At 39.3% G+C, this 16525-nt stretch overlaps 3 protein-coding genes across 7 annotated transcripts in view; 2 read left to right on the forward strand and 1 right to left on the reverse strand.

Annotated features, from left to right (window-relative positions):
* The first annotated feature begins 122 nt into the window (after nt 1-122).
* zgc:112332 (uncharacterized protein LOC553712 homolog) lies at nt 123-6915 on the forward strand. Of its 2 annotated transcripts, none has more exons than XM_040044320.1 (7): nt 123-462; nt 865-980; nt 2892-3047; nt 3297-3401; nt 4580-4789; nt 5425-5617; nt 5807-6915. In XM_040044320.1, the coding sequence occupies exons 1-7, from the start codon at nt 452-454 to the stop codon at nt 5907-5909; spliced, it is 894 nt and encodes a 297-aa protein (XP_039900254.1). In that variant the 5' UTR covers nt 123-451; the 3' UTR covers nt 5910-6915. The 2 variants fall into 2 exon arrangements, with proteins under 2 accessions (XP_039900254.1, XP_039900255.1); XM_040044321.1 differs by having other exon boundaries at nt 5458-5617.
* Nucleotides 6916-7227: 312 nt separating this feature from the next.
* sec61g (SEC61 translocon subunit gamma) lies at nt 7228-9032 on the forward strand. Its single transcript, XM_040044326.1, has 4 exons — nt 7228-7355; nt 7732-7835; nt 8014-8116; nt 8861-9032. The coding sequence occupies exons 2-4, from the start codon at nt 7742-7744 to the stop codon at nt 8868-8870; spliced, it is 207 nt and encodes a 68-aa protein (XP_039900260.1). The 5' UTR covers nt 7228-7355; nt 7732-7741; the 3' UTR covers nt 8871-9032.
* tpk1 (thiamin pyrophosphokinase 1) overlaps nt 8668-16525 on the reverse strand; it is an 80885-nt gene continuing 73027 nt past the window's right edge. For all 4 annotated transcript variants that reach the window (XM_040044324.1, XM_040044325.1, XM_040044323.1 and 1 more), the window contains exon 9: nt 8668-9770. In XM_040044324.1, coding sequence (XP_039900258.1) covers nt 9625-9770 — 146 coding nt within the window. In that variant the 3' untranslated portion in view covers nt 8668-9624. The remainder of the gene's footprint in view (nt 9771-16525) is intronic.

Raw genomic sequence — 16525 nt, forward strand, 5'->3', positions numbered from 1 at the left:
TGTGTCCTTGTGTGTCCGTTTGTGAGTGAAAAAAAAAAAAACCAGACTTCCCATTTTTACTAGACTCTTGCATCATTAGGATTTTAGCTCTGGCATGCTGCTACATAATGAAGTGAGGCACGTTTTAACTTTGGGTTTTCCACGTTCTCGGTGGTATCACACACCGCAGTGGTGAATTATCACACTCTCGCCTCAGCTAACCCCATAACTCGAGTCTCTCCGACAGCAGGAGGCGGCAGGAGAGCCGGCTGCTCCCACAGCCTGTAACTTGTGAATCAATTATGCGTCAGCCCGCCCCTGATTGGCCCCGGCACCTATACGCAAAAGAAAACGAGGAGAGGTGGCTGACAGATGAAAAGCACGGAACCCGCTGATAAAGTGTTGTGGCGGAGAAAGGAGCTGTATTGTCGCAGAGGTCCTAAGGTGGAAACCTGTTGCTCTTTGAGGAAGAATGTACTGCAGGTAGGAGAAAAATACATAAAATAGAGCCTGCAGAAAACGTTAAAGGTTAGGTAGCTGGCTCTAATAATACCAGCAGTGTGAGATATTTGAAGATTATCCACTGTGTCACCAGATTTTGCAGAGTGATTTGCGTCGTGGTTTTATTGGTGTTTTTATGCAAATTTTGAAAACGGAAAAAAGAGCTTTGAGCATGAATCTGTTTAGACGACTTGCGCAATTATTCTGGAAACCAACTGATGTAATATACTCTGTTACAGATGCAGTATGTGTAACTCTGATGTTGAATAGTTAGTATGAGAACATGTGCTGATTTATAGACTCTTTTGTGTCCAAATAAAGATCAGGTCTTTAAAACTTTAAGGAAAAATATATAATCAATGCTTTTACTTGCCTCTTGTTCAGGGGTGTGTGCTGTAACCACTGGTCTTCTGAGGAGAGGTTAGATGGGAAAACAGTGGTCATCACTGGAGCCAACACTGGTATAGGCAAAGAAACTGCCAAGGACCTGGCAAGAAGAGGTACTGTGCCCAGCTGCGGGTCTTTCTCCATCTGCCTCTGTCTATCAGGTTTTCAGATGTGTGCCTGCCTCTTTAATTTACACTAACTGGCAGGCTGTGACTTACAGTGCATATCCCACTCTGACCTCGTGATTTAAGCACTAAGAACACTTATGTGATTGGGCTAGGTCAAACTTGCTTGGCATACCCAAGTCTATCATGAATCTGAATAAAAATATAGATAAAAATTTGTGGGGTTTTTTTGTTTTGTTTTGTTTTTTAATATATTTTTTTAAAATGAGCATCTTGGTTAATGTTTCAACGATTCCAGACGACTGTCAGAAATTGAAGACAGATGAGGCGTCGCAGGGACAGAGGGAGCATTGTGAGGGCCCCCTGCAGGGCCAGACATGAAACAAAGACAGTGCATCTAGCAGTCGTGCACACACATGCACACACACACACATGCACACAGAGTGAGTAATATGAAAGCTGGTTCTGCATACAAGACTCAGTTTGTTCAGCAATCTGCATCATGGCGAACACAGCATGCCACATACACCTTCCTCAGTTTAAGAACAACCAACATGTAATTTTTTTTTTTTAAATTTACACTGGCACCAGTATAAAATAATCCATAGTAATAATAATACAACTAGATTCCCAGCCTTAAAACAAAGTAGAAGGAGGCACAGCATCATCTTTCAGTAAACTGGATTATGCAACAATGTGATGACAACATGATTGGATTTGGAAAGATTGATAACGAGAAGCGATTCCTTCAGGCATTGCATCTCAACATTGTCAATCGTTTGTTATGATTTTGATCGAAATTTATTTTATTATTATTATCATTTACTAATTTATTTTACTTTTTGGTCCACGTAATGAGTTGTCAAAGGAAGCTGTCCATGTGAAATTTAATGTTTATGAAGTGAAATCAGGAAAGACTGTTACAATTACATATCATACTGAGTGTGAATAATCAGTCTATGATCAAAACTGACTCAAGCCATTTTTTCTTTTTATTACATACTCAGATGATTTGCGCATGTGAAAAAAAATCATCTGCTGAAAGATCTTGGACGTGACTCAGTACACGCCTCTTGGACTTGACTCTCACTGTTTGTTTACTATTTTATTTAATTGTGTGAACTCGGCATCCCTGTTGATGTGGGAATAATTTGGTCCTCAGGATGGAAACTAAGACGGCAGCAATAGGATGGAGATGCTATATTACAACTAGTTAATGGCTCCCATCTTCTGTAATTACTGGGCGCAGCAGCTATTTTGCATATGTGTGAGTGTGTTTGCAGGAGAGCGTGTGTGTATGTGTGTGTGCATATTTGTGCCTGCATATGGGTGAAAGAAAGGGTGGGTGCATGTGTCCTCAAACCCCCCCCCCTTCTGTGCTCATTAAGAAGAATGCATGGTAATTTGTGTCAGAAGCAAATGAGAACGAAACAATCGAGAGGGTCTTGTGTTTGTTCGAGTGGAGCAGTTGGCTAAATGAGATGCTGAGTAAGAGCTTAGAAAACATTAGAGGACAATCTGAAGAACCCTGAAAGATTAAGGTTCTTCATTTAATGCTGGGAGCTTTTGTATCCCACCAAATGAGCAAAGCTTTTTTTTGTAGTTTTAAGTTTGGGAATCTTTTGAACTCTACTGTTCAAGTATTAGGGTAGTACAATACAACTGCTGTGAAAATGGCTGTTATGGGGTGTATAAAAATCATTTGCTGCCAAAAACAGGATGTGAGCTCAGAGTGAAATTTCACACTTTCAAGAATATGATGTCGGTCAAGTCTTTCCTAATGAAACTTGGGGTGATTTAAGGTCCCTGTGCTCACCTAAACTGATACTCTGTAGTGAGGGACTGTATTATATTATACTATTTGTCAGTAGCTTGTGCTCTGTGGATCTTACTTTTTAGGTGCACGCATCATCATGGCGTGCAGAGACCTCGAGAGGGCGGAGGAGGCACGGACGGACATTTTGGAAGACACAGGAAATGAGGACGTGGTCATCAGGAAACTTGATCTGTCTGACACCAAGTCCATCAGGGCCTTTGCTGAAGTTGTTATCAAAGGTATATGCTTTTTTTTTAAATCCACTTTTCCTTTCAAGAGCATACTTGTATGCCTCTTAAGGAGTAATGGACTCTTCAAGCAAACAGGGCTCACTAATTGCAGGGCTGATGTATAAATCCCTGTTTGTTCAGCCCCTCCACCGCCACTGCTGCAGATAATTAGAGGCATACTGTAAAAGCATTTGAATTTAAAACCAGTTGTTTTATCAGATATGCAGTTTGTGTGGTTTTTTTGTTTTTTTTCTCCAGAGGAAAAACAAGTGAATATCCTGATAAACAACGCAGGCATTATGATGTGTCCCTACTCCAAGACGGTTGATGGGTTTGAAATGCAGCTAGGTGTCAATCACTTGGGTAAGTTACTCTCAGTTTTGTATTGTTCTGTCTGCATTTTTACGCCTCTTTTTTGTTTTGAAATTAAGGCTCATGTTTCATATTTAGAAGCAGTCATTAAATATGTTTACACAGTTTGCTTGGCTACAACTTTTTCTGACAGCTTAGATTTGTCAGTTTACTTTAACGTGAACAGCTGACAGTTACATTGTGCCTCTGACTGAATTTATGCTAAGTTTGCCTGGTGACAGGCGTATTTTCATAGTGAAAAAGGTCATTTTAAATCTGGCATTAATAACACATGTGCCAATCTGACTGTCTCACCAAGCTAGGACAATGAACTAGAGTTGCTGCTGCCGGTGTTTCCTCCTTTATTGGACCATGGATTCTTCCTAGGTGATGTTTTCCTCCATGTTATTTTTGTCTCAGGCTGACGGAGCGGGAACACTCTGTGCTCCAGCATGGTCTCCCACACACATATGCAAACACACAGACATGTACAAATATCCAGAAATAAACCTGTGCACTTTGGCACATTCTTTATGTGTTCACATGCTCTTTTAAACAGTGATATTGTTACGCAAAATGGGAATTAATGAAAAAATAGTAAAGAAAAATGCTCTTATTAAGATCAAGAAGAGTCCCTCAACGTTTTGCAAACAAAAAAAGAAAAAGAAAACTTCTTGGCATGCATTGTATTGGGTGACACACTGTTTACCACATCAGCAGGAATAATATCCGGTGATAATGTAAACTTTCTGACTTCTAACGAAGCAGAAAGCTCACAGCAAGGAAGAAGGAGTAGGAAAAAAACCACGAGATTTGCTTGAGATTGCGACTCCTGCGGTTGTAGAGTGCCATGTAAATTGAAAACATGAGGGTGGCCAGGTTTGGTCGTCTAAATGGAGTCAGATTTTAGATTGTTCTCAGTCAGGTAGCTGGCTTTTTTATAAACTCCACAGGAAGAGCTACTTTATGTTGCATATGAGAAACAACCACACAAATTCCAGCAACAGGTATACAAGAAGCACAGCTAGTCACTGATGTGATTGGTACAGTTTCCTTATGTGTCTTTTTTGCAAAATAGTAAAACTAATTATATTTGTTAAAAGGGTTATTATACATACACTACACATTAATTGCTGGGTTTGCTTTGTTAATAAATTAACAAGAAAAGGTGTTCTAATTGTTTTCATCAGGTCACGTCCTGCTGACTTACTTACTCTTGGACCTCATCAAGCGTTCTGCTCCGGCCCGTATTGTCGTGGTGGCATCGGTGGCCCATACCTGGACTGGGCTTCGACTGGATGATATCAACAGTGAGAAGAGTTACGATGCCATGAAGGCCTACGGACAGAGCAAACTGGCTAACGTCCTCTTTGCACGCTCACTCGCAAAAAGGTTGCAAGGTGAGCTTTTAGAAAAGGAATATCCAAATGTGCATCATGAGGAATGAAGGCTATAACACATGGGTATCTTACAGCCATGATATGGCCACAGAAATGTGTAAAAGTGGAGCATGTGCAGACATCGTGTAGGCGGGTTTTGCTGAGAGACTCAGAGTCATGGAATCTGACTAATGGGATGAAGTTGTGCTGTTGAGTCAAGGAAGTAGATTTTTTTTTTTTTTTACATTTTTACATAACAACAGTCTGACAGCAACAAGCTTAAACTTTCTATTAACGTCACCCTGAATAACTTGCAGAAATACTTGCCTATGTCAGTACCTGTCTGCCTTCGTACCTACGCATCTGCCAACAGTTACATTTGAGTCCCACTTCCACCTGAATGCTCTCTTTAATACTCCAGGAGTAGAGCTCAGTCCATTAACTCAGAAATAAACTGAAGGTGTTTTAACAAAGGCTAACTTGTCTGTTGTTGTTTTCATTAAAAAGAAAAAAACTATATTCACTGTAGGGACTGGTTGAAAAAAAAATGTTACAAACCTCGCTTAAAATCCCAACATGCACATATAAATAGCAGGTGACAATTGTTAGCACATGTTATTTGGCAGCATTTGTATGTGCTTGCATTTGTGCTGCAGGTACAGGGGTGAGCGTCTTCTCTCTGCACCCAGGGGTGGTTCAGTCTGACCTGTGGAGGCACCAGCACCAATGTATCCAAGTGGCGGTGAAGATCTTCAAGGTTTTTACCAAGACCACAGTGGAGGGAGCGCAGACTACCATTTACTGTGCTGCAGAGCCAGGTCTAGAGAGCCTGAGCGGAGGTTACTTCAGGTACACAGTCCCAGTATTTCAGTTAACCGCAAGAGCTTTTAGAGTGCCGGTGTTACCGTGCCCAGTGTTTCTACCTGGTAATAAAGGAAAAGTTACACTTGATGTAATGTTTTTTCCCCATTTTTTACAAGTTACATAAATGCAGTGCATAGTGTGTAATTCTCATTTTCTGTTTCTTTGTGTGTGCAGTGACTGCGCCCCTGCAAGGTGCTCAAGAACCGCCTCTGATGATGACTTGGCGCAGAAACTGTGGGAGGTCAGCTGTAACATGCTCGGCATCACCTGGCAGTGAATGGGATTAAAACACCTGTGCAGTGAAGACACTGTGTGTGAAAACATCATACTTTAAACAGCACTGCTAAGCACTTTTATACATGTATTAATGTTACTGTTTAAAAGAAAAGTAACAGGATTGCTCCAAAGACCATTTTATTTTGTAAATGATCTAAAAAAGCTGTACATTGTATGTTTTGGTGGGAAAAAGTGTTATTAAAAAGTGCATGATGCTTATTTCTGTGTCAAAATGTTTGTTAAAATTTGCTGACAAAGTGTTTTCAGTACTTTTTGTAGAACTGAACAGTTTTGGAGAAAGAAAATATGGTTTTTGTATTCTTACTTACGTAACTGATGAGGGCATATCTTGTTCATTCCAGTCTTGCACAGCAAGATAGAGCAAAGTGTGGATCTGGTTCTGATCAGTAAAACTCAGATCATTATAAATGCTTGCAGTTCTACCTTTCTTCCTAACAGTAGAAAGAACAATGTGGCACTATTTACAGCATGGACACATATGGTTGTAAGTGTCAGCATGTAAGAGTAACAACTACATTGCAATATTTTGCTCGTTTGTAACCTATAGACATGTTATGTGATGTGACATGTGTGCTTTGACACTATGACACTGAGATGAGTACGCTAAGTATAATGAAGAAAAGAAAGAAAAGTCATTATAAAGCAAATGCCAGAATGCTGTTTAGAAATCACATCTTAATCTGCATCACATGAGGGAGGATTTAGTGCCTAAGGAATGTGGAATAAGATAAGCCCATGACCAGTAATCTGTCTGAACAATGTGTGCATTCTGATTTAGATATACAGTCTCTGAAAAAAAGGATCTAGAACCCCTGATTGTAATTCTATGGATTTAAATATGTGATAAATTTAGGGGCCCTACATTCCTTTGTAACTATTTAGTTTTCTTATTTATTTTAATTGTGAAAGTGACTAAATCATTGCCAGTTTGCTGTCTGATAGAGTGTTTTATCTTTATTAAAGGGGATAAACTTGTTTTTCTATACTTAATTCTAGTCCTCGACTAAAGACTTGTTTATTATCTTGATTGTTTTTCATTTTTCAGTCTATTGCTATTAATGCGTTTCTGGGATGATGGCTGCAAATGTTTGCTTGCCCAAATATGTAAATAAAGCACAACTTCGATGGGATATATGATCTTACAGTATCACACCAATCCTCTTTATAGCCAGCTCCATTACATTCATGGATCTTCTTTGAGGTCTTCCTCTCTTCCTTCTGCCTGTCGACTCCAGAAAGTGTAATCGTTAAGAACACCTCCCCGCCTGCAGGGGGCGGTGCAGAGAATGATAACAGCGCATAGAATACAATACGCATGCGCTCCTAAAGTCTACGTCAGCTCTTTCTGTACAAGGGGGTGATCTGTGTCGTAGCTACGTGGCTCTCACTTCTCTGACTTTCTTACTAAACATCACGTAGGAAATAGGTAAGCTAACGGCCGCTTTTAAATACACATGTGTATTTTTCATCAGATAAATGTAGCCAACTATAGTTGGGTTGAAACCTTTTGATTTTATTTTACATGTCGAGGTTTATTGCCAACATAACGCTACGTCGCCATAATAGTTAGCATATCTTAGGATAGCGTTAGCTAAGGTCGAGTTTTAATTAAATTAACGTAACATAACTGACTTAAAATCAGCTTCGCATACTTGTTTTTATCGTATTTTTTGTTTCTTTCTTAGAAAATGAGAATATATACAGTATATTTATAATAACAAAGTTGTTAAAGCTCGGTCAGCTTAAGTCAACGTCAGCACTGAAACCAGTCCCAGCTTTAATATTGACTTGTGTTGTTTCAGACTAAGCACCATGGATCAGGTTATGCAGTTTGTTGAGCCCGGCCGGCAGTTCGTGAAAGACTCCATCAGGCTCGTTAAGAGGTGCACAAAACCCGACAGAAAAGGTGGGTGTTGTTTCTTTTTATTTATGTCGGCTAGCCTTTGTTTGCTGGAAACGAAAATGAATATATAAATTTGAACCAATTGACTAGCAAATTCCGGATCCAAAGAGCTCAATTCGTTAATAGGGACATTGTATTATTTCCAGTATTTTTAACAATGATTATTTTTGCCCTCACCCAGAATTTCAGAAGATTGCAATGGCCACAGCGATTGGGTTTGCCATCATGGGATTCATTGGTTTCTTTGTCAAGCTCATTCACATCCCCATCAACAACATCATTGTGTAAGTAAACAATTTATGATAAACAGCATCACGCAGACTGTCTCCGAACAATTTTTAGATAACATCGTCTAAAACGTGCTCTCATCTGGCTCACTGAATGTAGGGGGTTAGGGTTTTCCTTTGTATTCCTCTCAATCTGAGTAGGGTCATTCAAAATTGAAGTCAGTGATGACTCTACAGACAATGAGGGTAACTTACTGATCCAGACCCACTTCTCATTATCATCTGCCTTTACTTGTTGTTATCTAAGTTCATCCTCAATTTTACTCAGTACAATATATGTATTTTTATTTTTAAAACTCCTGTAATGTCTTAATTTTATAATGAAAAAATACTGCACTTTGATCCAGAATTTCTGCCGTCACCCTTGAATCTTGTGAATCACTATGGCTCTACCATTAATTGTTACAAGTCATATGTTATAGCTGCTACTAATACTATATTTCCACAGACAAATTTAACACGATTGCATCTTTTATTTAAGTCTCTGATCAAGTTTCTCTTGTATGTAAATTTCATTGAATGGATGATAAAATGACACAAACTCTTCCAGTGATTAGTCATTTTTATTACACAAAACACAGGATTTAAAAAGTCACACCGGTACCGTTGGCAATTGTTTGTGTACAGTAGAAGACAGCATAATAATACTGCTTAGGCTGTTATAAAAAGTGAGAATATGTGAAAAATAAGGTGCATTTCTGTTCTCCAACTTAACATCCCCTTCTCTGTTTTTCCTTCTAGTGGCGGTTAGGTCCTGATCAATCAGACTTCATCTCGTGGGGACAGGAGATGGCGGTGCAGTGTTAACAGCTGGTGTGATTGGGGGGGGGGGGGGATTGTCGGGATGGCATTTTTACATTCTGTGCTCAACATTTATATGTCACTGTGTAAATAAAAATAATTGGAAATCTGATATGTCCCATCTACTCTGTCAACACAGCACATTTTTACAGTAGCTTGATTTTTACCTTCTGTAAATCTGCCATCAAAAGGCACTTTTAATTACAACACGTTCTCAATTCGATTTAATCCATAGAGATTGCTAACAGCCACAGAAGGCAGGCCCATCGTCTTGACCTCAAAGGCACACGCAGGATGCTGCTGTGCAAAGTGGATATCTGGACACACGTAGGCAATAATGTGCAGATATTAAAACAGAATTGTTCATTTTGAATTTAACACTACAGTGTAGAAGCTCAAGGTAGGAATAGAGTTTAACTGTATAGTGCCACTTCACGTTACCATCAGAGTAGTAATAACTTGGCATTCACGACTATTGTGGTTTGAGTATGTTATTCAAAAGACAGTGGTCACCATGGTTACAGCAAAGAAATGAGCTTTTCAGCATTAGATTTTTTCATTTATATCTGAGCGAACAAAAATTAAAAAGCCTGTTCAAATGTAAGTGTAAAACCTGAGATTTTTTTTTTCCCGTAGCTGATCTGGAGAAACTAGGTCACAATTCCACATTTTTCACTTCCATTAAGAAAGATTTCTCTTCTTTGTCATTCCCCGTTTTTACCGATGCCCATGCTCCAAAGAAGAGGCTGGTCTGTGGTCACGGTTACGGCCTTCCTGGGCTTTCCGGGGTCAGTGGGCTCATAAGTGTTGGAGGTGCTTACTAGCTTGCCAAACTGCAGGACGTCATTATCTGGACAGAGGAGACAGAAATATAACAATTACACACAATACTAATGGCAGACCAAGTGACACCACACTTAATGCTCTTTGGCTGTTCATTATATTGCTGCATGCCAGAGTCTTTTTCTTTTTGAGAAGTGGTCTGGATCAACATGGTCTTGGATAACAATTGTGAGGCAGGGTGGTCCGCATGACTTTGGATTGTGTAAAGCCGTGTGAGGCCACACGTGGTTTTACAGCCAAATCCACAAAGGGTCTTGAATATTCCTACTTTGTGATTACTGCAGTAATCACAGTCATTACAGTTATGTCCTCATTTTAATTGCCAGTAGCAGGGAAGGTAACCACTAAGGTATACAAGTCACATACCACATTTTCTTTTGTTTTGTGATTTTATACACAACAAGCCTTCAGTACTTTCCCAAAAACGACAAATGATTTGACTAAAGCAGCTGTCCAACAGTGTCCTCAAGTGGTCAAACTAGGAAACTCAGTATCCATGCAACCCACTGTAAGACAAATTTTGCCATCTGCTGGTCCTTTATTGGGAACTTATTTAGCCTTTTGCTGTAGAGAACTAAATTCATTTTAGCCTCCTTACACTGACTCCCACTAAGCTTTAGACCTGATCTTAAGAACACAGCAGGGTATGAAGAGGACTGGTGCAAAACCAATCACATTGTTAAGAACATAATACCGCTTTTTACATCTTTATATTTTGCTTTAAAATAATACATACAGTAATTCACTGAAACATGACAAACATAGATGGAAATACAATACATAAGGCAAAAACTGACAAGCTTCAAAGTCACCATCTGCTAGGACCACCTTTCTTGCTTTGTTTACGTAGTCTTTAGGAATAGTTCTCCGGGCTTCTTAAATGGCATTGGAAGCCCTTCCTTGGATGTTGGCTGACTTTTGTTTATTTTTCTGTGGAGATGATCCCACAGTGCTACATTTTGCGGCCTGGGCTCTGAGGAGGCCATTTAATCAGTGATAGCGGTCCACTGTGGTTTTCTCTCCAGGTTGGTTCGGGATTGTCATTTTTTCAACATTATTATGCTGAAAAATGAAGCAGATACTTTTCAAATGGTACTGAATGGTGTGTTAACTCCATCAGTTTTAACAAGATCTCCAACACCACTGTATGAAATGCAGCACCAAACCATGACAATGCTGCCTCTGTGTTTTACTGATGGCCGTAAACACTCACTGTTCACCTCTCTCGTGACCTCCTCCACATGCTGCCAATGATTTGAGCCAAACAAATCATCATGCCATGATTTTCAGTCCAATTCTTGTGTAATTTGGCATACCTCAGCCTTCTCTCTGTGTTTCAATTAATTAAGAATGGCTTCTTGACAGCCACCCTTCCCCTGAGACCATGTCTAATGATGTTTTTGACAAACAGTAGAAGGTCCTGATGGGTCTTTCAGGTCCTGTGTCAGATCTTTGCTGGATAATTTCCTGTCTCTTAAGGACATGGCTGTCAGACACTGATCATCTGCTGTACATAGTTTTTTAGTCTTGCCAATTCTTCTTTTGTCCTCCACTTGTCCAGATTCTTACCCCTTTTTTTTTAAAGAATGTACTGCACACCACCATGAGATATATAAAGGTTTTCTGCTAAGGGCTCTTTGTGAATCACCTGGCTAGTGCAAAAAAAAAAAAAATATTTTATGCTTATCAAACTGTGATCTTTGGTATTTTTTTCACAGATTCAGCTACAGAAATCCAAACAAATTGTGTGTTTAAGCAGGCTAGTAATAAAATGTCTAAAGATAAATGTTTAAATTGATTCTTTGCTCACTCGTCTGTTACATGCAAACATAAAACTGGTTATTAAATAGAGTTAGGTGCTTTTCTTAGGTTTAAATGAGAAGCACTCCTTCGAAAATGGTCAGGTAAAAGGACTGGACTGAAAATGAGAGAAAAAGCAGCCCATGTCAAAACACAAAACAAAAAACCATTTGAAAGACCCCAAGAAAGCCTGGATAACTACTGGATCCAGACCGCTTTTACAATAAATGAATAAATAACAACAGTCTGTCTCACTGGAAGGAAAATGTGAGGGGTGGCTCAAGACTTTTGCACAGTACTGTGAATATTAATCTAGGCAAAATAACAAATCACTGATCATGCTTCAATAGCCCCGAATGACAAAAAATGTGAATTTGCACGTCACTTTTTCCATTAAGTGTTACATTTATTTACGCTGCATTAGCTCTGAACAAGCTGAGCTGACAAACACTGAGAGAATGGAGCTATTCAGTCGTGTCTAATATGAAAAGGCTACGCTCACGGTAGGAGATTTACACCTGGGGCTTTTTGTTATTTCCTCACTTTTATCTGGTACTGTGTCCTTAACATCTGCAGCAAATTAACTACTTAAGAAATTTCTGAACCTTCAGTTTAGTAAATTTGCAAAAATCTACTTCAGTTGTGTTAATGAAGGAAAAACAGTTAATGTGGTTTTAAGATCTGAATGGAGGAAGGTTTTTGTTTTTCTTTTGGAAAGCTTTGACCCGTTCATGTCTGAACACTTTCACAAAGCAAGACACAGCAGCCTCTCTTTTTTTAAAATTTCCATTTGTTTTTGGTTTCTTAAATCCATCTTTATTTAATTCTCTGGTTTGCCTGCTTGGTGTCAAGTGTGCTATGATCAGTGTTTAAGAGTAAGTTGGAGGATGAGTTCTCATTAGTACTATAAATCACACTGCAAGCAGGTCTTTCTTTTTTCCTTGGGAAATTATTTCTGCTCTATTAAAATATCAATTTTAGAATTTTGTGGAAGCAAAACTGCCTTAACTTCAAAAAGCAGCAACCTCCAAAGTCTCGCTGACAAGAAAACATGCAAACATGATATACTTAAGTGAAAGAGCTAAACAGCACCTTGTAAACCACATTGAAAAGTTTAAGTAGCCAAAATATGTTATTTAAGATTTTCTACCACATTTGAATTTAAAGGAGGCCAATATTACAATTACTGGGGGCTGCAGGCACCTGTGCATTCAACCAGTCATCAATTTATCAATTTTCCAGTTAACCAATCGTGTGGCAGCAGTGATGTGCATAGGAAATCTCAGTTAATGTTCACATGAAACATCAGAAAGAGGGACAAACTGAACATCGATGACTTTGATGATAATGATATTGTTGGTACCAGATGTACTGGAGTACTGTTCCTCTCCTTGGATTTCCAAGCACAGCAGTCTTTGCTCAGAATTGTGTGAAAAGCATGAAACCACGACAAAAAAAAGTAACATCCAGTGAGCAATAGTTTTGCTGAAGAAAATGTCTTGTTGATGAGAGGTCAAAGGAGAATGGTCAGACTGGCTGGAGCTGACAGAAGGGCTGAGGTAACTCGGATAACAAATCTTTATGACTATTGTGAGCACAAAAAGGATCTCAGAGTTCACAAACATCCAACCTCGAAGCGGGTGAGCTGCAACAGCGGGAGCGCACATAAATAGAAATATGGAGCGGCAGCTGGCACAAGCTCACAAGAAACCGAAGAACAGAAAAACACAGCCTGCAGAGTGACGCAGATGGTAGGGTCAGAAATTCACATCAGCACCAAAGTGCCCTGTGTCAACAGTCCAGGCTGGTGGTGGAGCTGTAATGGTGTGGGAATGTTTTCATGGCAACACCAGTCAATCAAGGATTAAATTCCACACCACTGCAGCTGGCTAAGTGCAGTCTATCCCTTTACACCCACAATTTACAACCTATTGTCTAATGGCTACTTTCAGGATGATAATGCTCCGTATCCTAAAGCAAATGGCCACAAAGACTAACATCTGGATCCAACATCAAACATCTGGAACGCGGAAGAGTGGACGATTTGCACGATTAAAGTGCAGCTACAAAACAAAATAAGAAATAAAACATTCTGCAGACATTAACTGATGCAATCATGTTAACATTTTGTAGAAGCTGCACAGCAAAGGGAGGTCCTGCTCAGTATGTAGCATGGTGCTCCTAATAAAGTGTTCAAAGAGCACATGCTTCCCCCCAGAGCTCGCAACAGCAAAAAGCTGTTTTGTACACAGGTGGGTAGGGCCGAGTACTACATCTTTATATGTAAAATCTTAACAGAATATAGTTAATAATGTATGAAATCAAGTGTGCAGTCATGCAAAGCAAAGAACAAAAACATCGTACGTCATTAACTTTTTAAAAAAATATGTGCGTGTCGTGTTTCTTACATAAACAGAATATAGTTAGTTTTAATAAACTAATCCTATTTCAAAAGCATAACTTTAGCAAAAGTCTAAATTAATCATTAGGCTGCAAGTCTCTGAATATTTTAAGGGACATTTTTCCTCCAGCCTCAGTAAATTGGGTGCCAGGACAACTACTATGCATCATTAGTGCAAAAATATCTTATATAATCTGGGCTTTTTCTTTTTTTCTTTTTTAGAGGCTTTTTGCATTTCGATACGTCTTTAATGGTCGACACTTAGACACGCATACTTGGAATCTTATAAATGTGAAGTAGCTTTATATTTTATATGCACACACACACACACACACACACACACACTAGTCATACTACTATTGCACAGTAGTAACCTCAAAGCACCACCTTGTGTTGCCTTGGCACACATGTGAAGATGCAAAATGTGAATAGCATTAGATATTAAGAATTTTATAAATATGCAAAAATGGTTTTGGTGCAATCACATCACACAAGGGTAAAAAAAAAAATGAACACAAAAGAACAAAGCCAGCAGAGAATGAAGCAAATCATTTGTCCACAGGCGCCTGCACGCACATCAAACAGGGACAAAGAAAAATCCTATTCTGCTTCAAAGACTGCCAAACAAGCATGGTATTAGAGCAGCTTGACTCAGAATAAGGGTGGTGGGGAAATGAGTTGTATGTGAAGTTGCGTTACTTAATAATTGAGCGAGCACACAGTCAGGCTCGCTATACCCTGGGTGTACGAGAACAATGTCTGACTGCGTTTAAGTGCCGGCTTTAAGGTTACTCTCTGTAGGATAATGTGTTTCCACCATGTTCTTAGCAACTGGGAAAAGAGGGTGAAGTCAAGGCAGATACTGTTGGATTATGAGTTCTGGACTCTCTTAAAAATGTGAAATCAAAAGGCTTTAAAAATACTTTTCTCACATTCTTATTAATGCACATGAGGGGGGTTACTGCCACGGGAGGAACAGTTCTCTTACTTTACATTTCAGATTTCTCTAACTATCTTGTTTGCTTTTATAACATTTATTTATTTATTACATTATGTACAAGAATATGGAATGTTTACATCTAAATGTTAAAGGCTTTGAGTAAATTTTGGAGCAGGGTTACAGAAAGTGTGCACTAAATCAATGAAACAAGATTTATACCAGTGTACCGGTAATGTGATGTGACAATAAAAGTGATTTGATTTGAACTTTGATAAATCGTAATGGCCTTAACCCAACAGGGTTCCAAGGCCAATTATCATAATTATCAATCATCATCCAAATGCAATGATCATAAAACATCTACCTCTGCATACTGCCATTAAACTACAGTCACTGTGAAGCCTTTTTCTGGGGGAAATAAAAGTGGAAGCTGTTCTTAAAAGTACCACTAGAGGCAGCAGAGCACCACAAGAATTAGGAGTCATTACCAAACAGGATGTCAGAGTGGCACCTGCATCTACTGACACACATTATCTCTGTTTTTCTCTCCAACACACATCCATTTACAGACCTACACCCACACACACTTACTTACAGACACACTTATGCTTATGTGAACTTCACTGAGCATAAAAGGCATTAACAGTGATGTGACAGTAAATGAATATGGGGGTTACTCCCAAAGAGGGAACAGTTTTTATAAAATATTTGAAATTTGAATTTGTTTATTACATAATGTAAAAAAAAGGCAAGTTTTTAGGGGCTCTATGGCTTTCTCTAAAACTTTGGCGTAAGGCTGCAAAAAAATGTGCACTAAATCTATGAAATATGCCAACACTTTGATAAATAAAAATGGCATGAGGCACTGCTCAAAAACAGGCTTCCAAAGCTTTACAAATATGCAATTATCACAATATTTCTACCTCAGCGCACTGCCATTAGACTACAGTCAATGTGAAGTGTTTTTCTGGGGGAAATAATCGTGGAAGTAATTAAGAAAAGTACCACCAGAGGCACCAGAGCACCACAAGAGGAAGAATTAGGAGTCATTACCAACAGGACGTCAGAGTGGCACCTACATCTACTGACACACATTATCTATGTTTGTGTCTCCTACACACATCCATTCACAGACCTACACACATACACACACTTACAGATACTCTTATGCGCGTGCAAACTTTACTGAGCACAAAAAGCTTTCAGATGGCTTCATTAGTAATCCCCTCCTCAAAGCTGATACCGATCAATAACGGCCCCCTTTGCAGAGGGGACCGAAATGAGCGTTGCATCCTCCAGTGATAACAATGGAGATGTTTGCTGCCTGTAATTGCATTTCCAGCGCCACAGCTGAAAGGACCCGTCAGCTGTAAGTAGACCGTATTTACACAACAAATTGCCTTAGAGAGAGGCTGGGCGAGAGGAGAGGAGAGGAGAGATTCCCAGACGTTTCTGGGGCCATTTTTGTGTTTGGGGGCCATTTTTGAGAGCGATAGAGGGTGTGAGAGGAGAGACTGTTGCTGGTTTATATTTTTTTCTTCTCTGTAGTCTTTTCTATAAAACAGGCTTAGAAACGCTAAAATATGGAAACGAATTACGTTTGATGCAAACTAACCACAGA

This window comes from Simochromis diagramma, unplaced genomic scaffold (assembly GCF_900408965.1).
Source record: "Simochromis diagramma unplaced genomic scaffold, fSimDia1.1 OVJJ01000602.1, whole genome shotgun sequence".
In the NCBI taxonomy this organism is placed as follows: Eukaryota; Metazoa; Chordata; class Actinopteri; order Cichliformes; family Cichlidae; genus Simochromis; species Simochromis diagramma.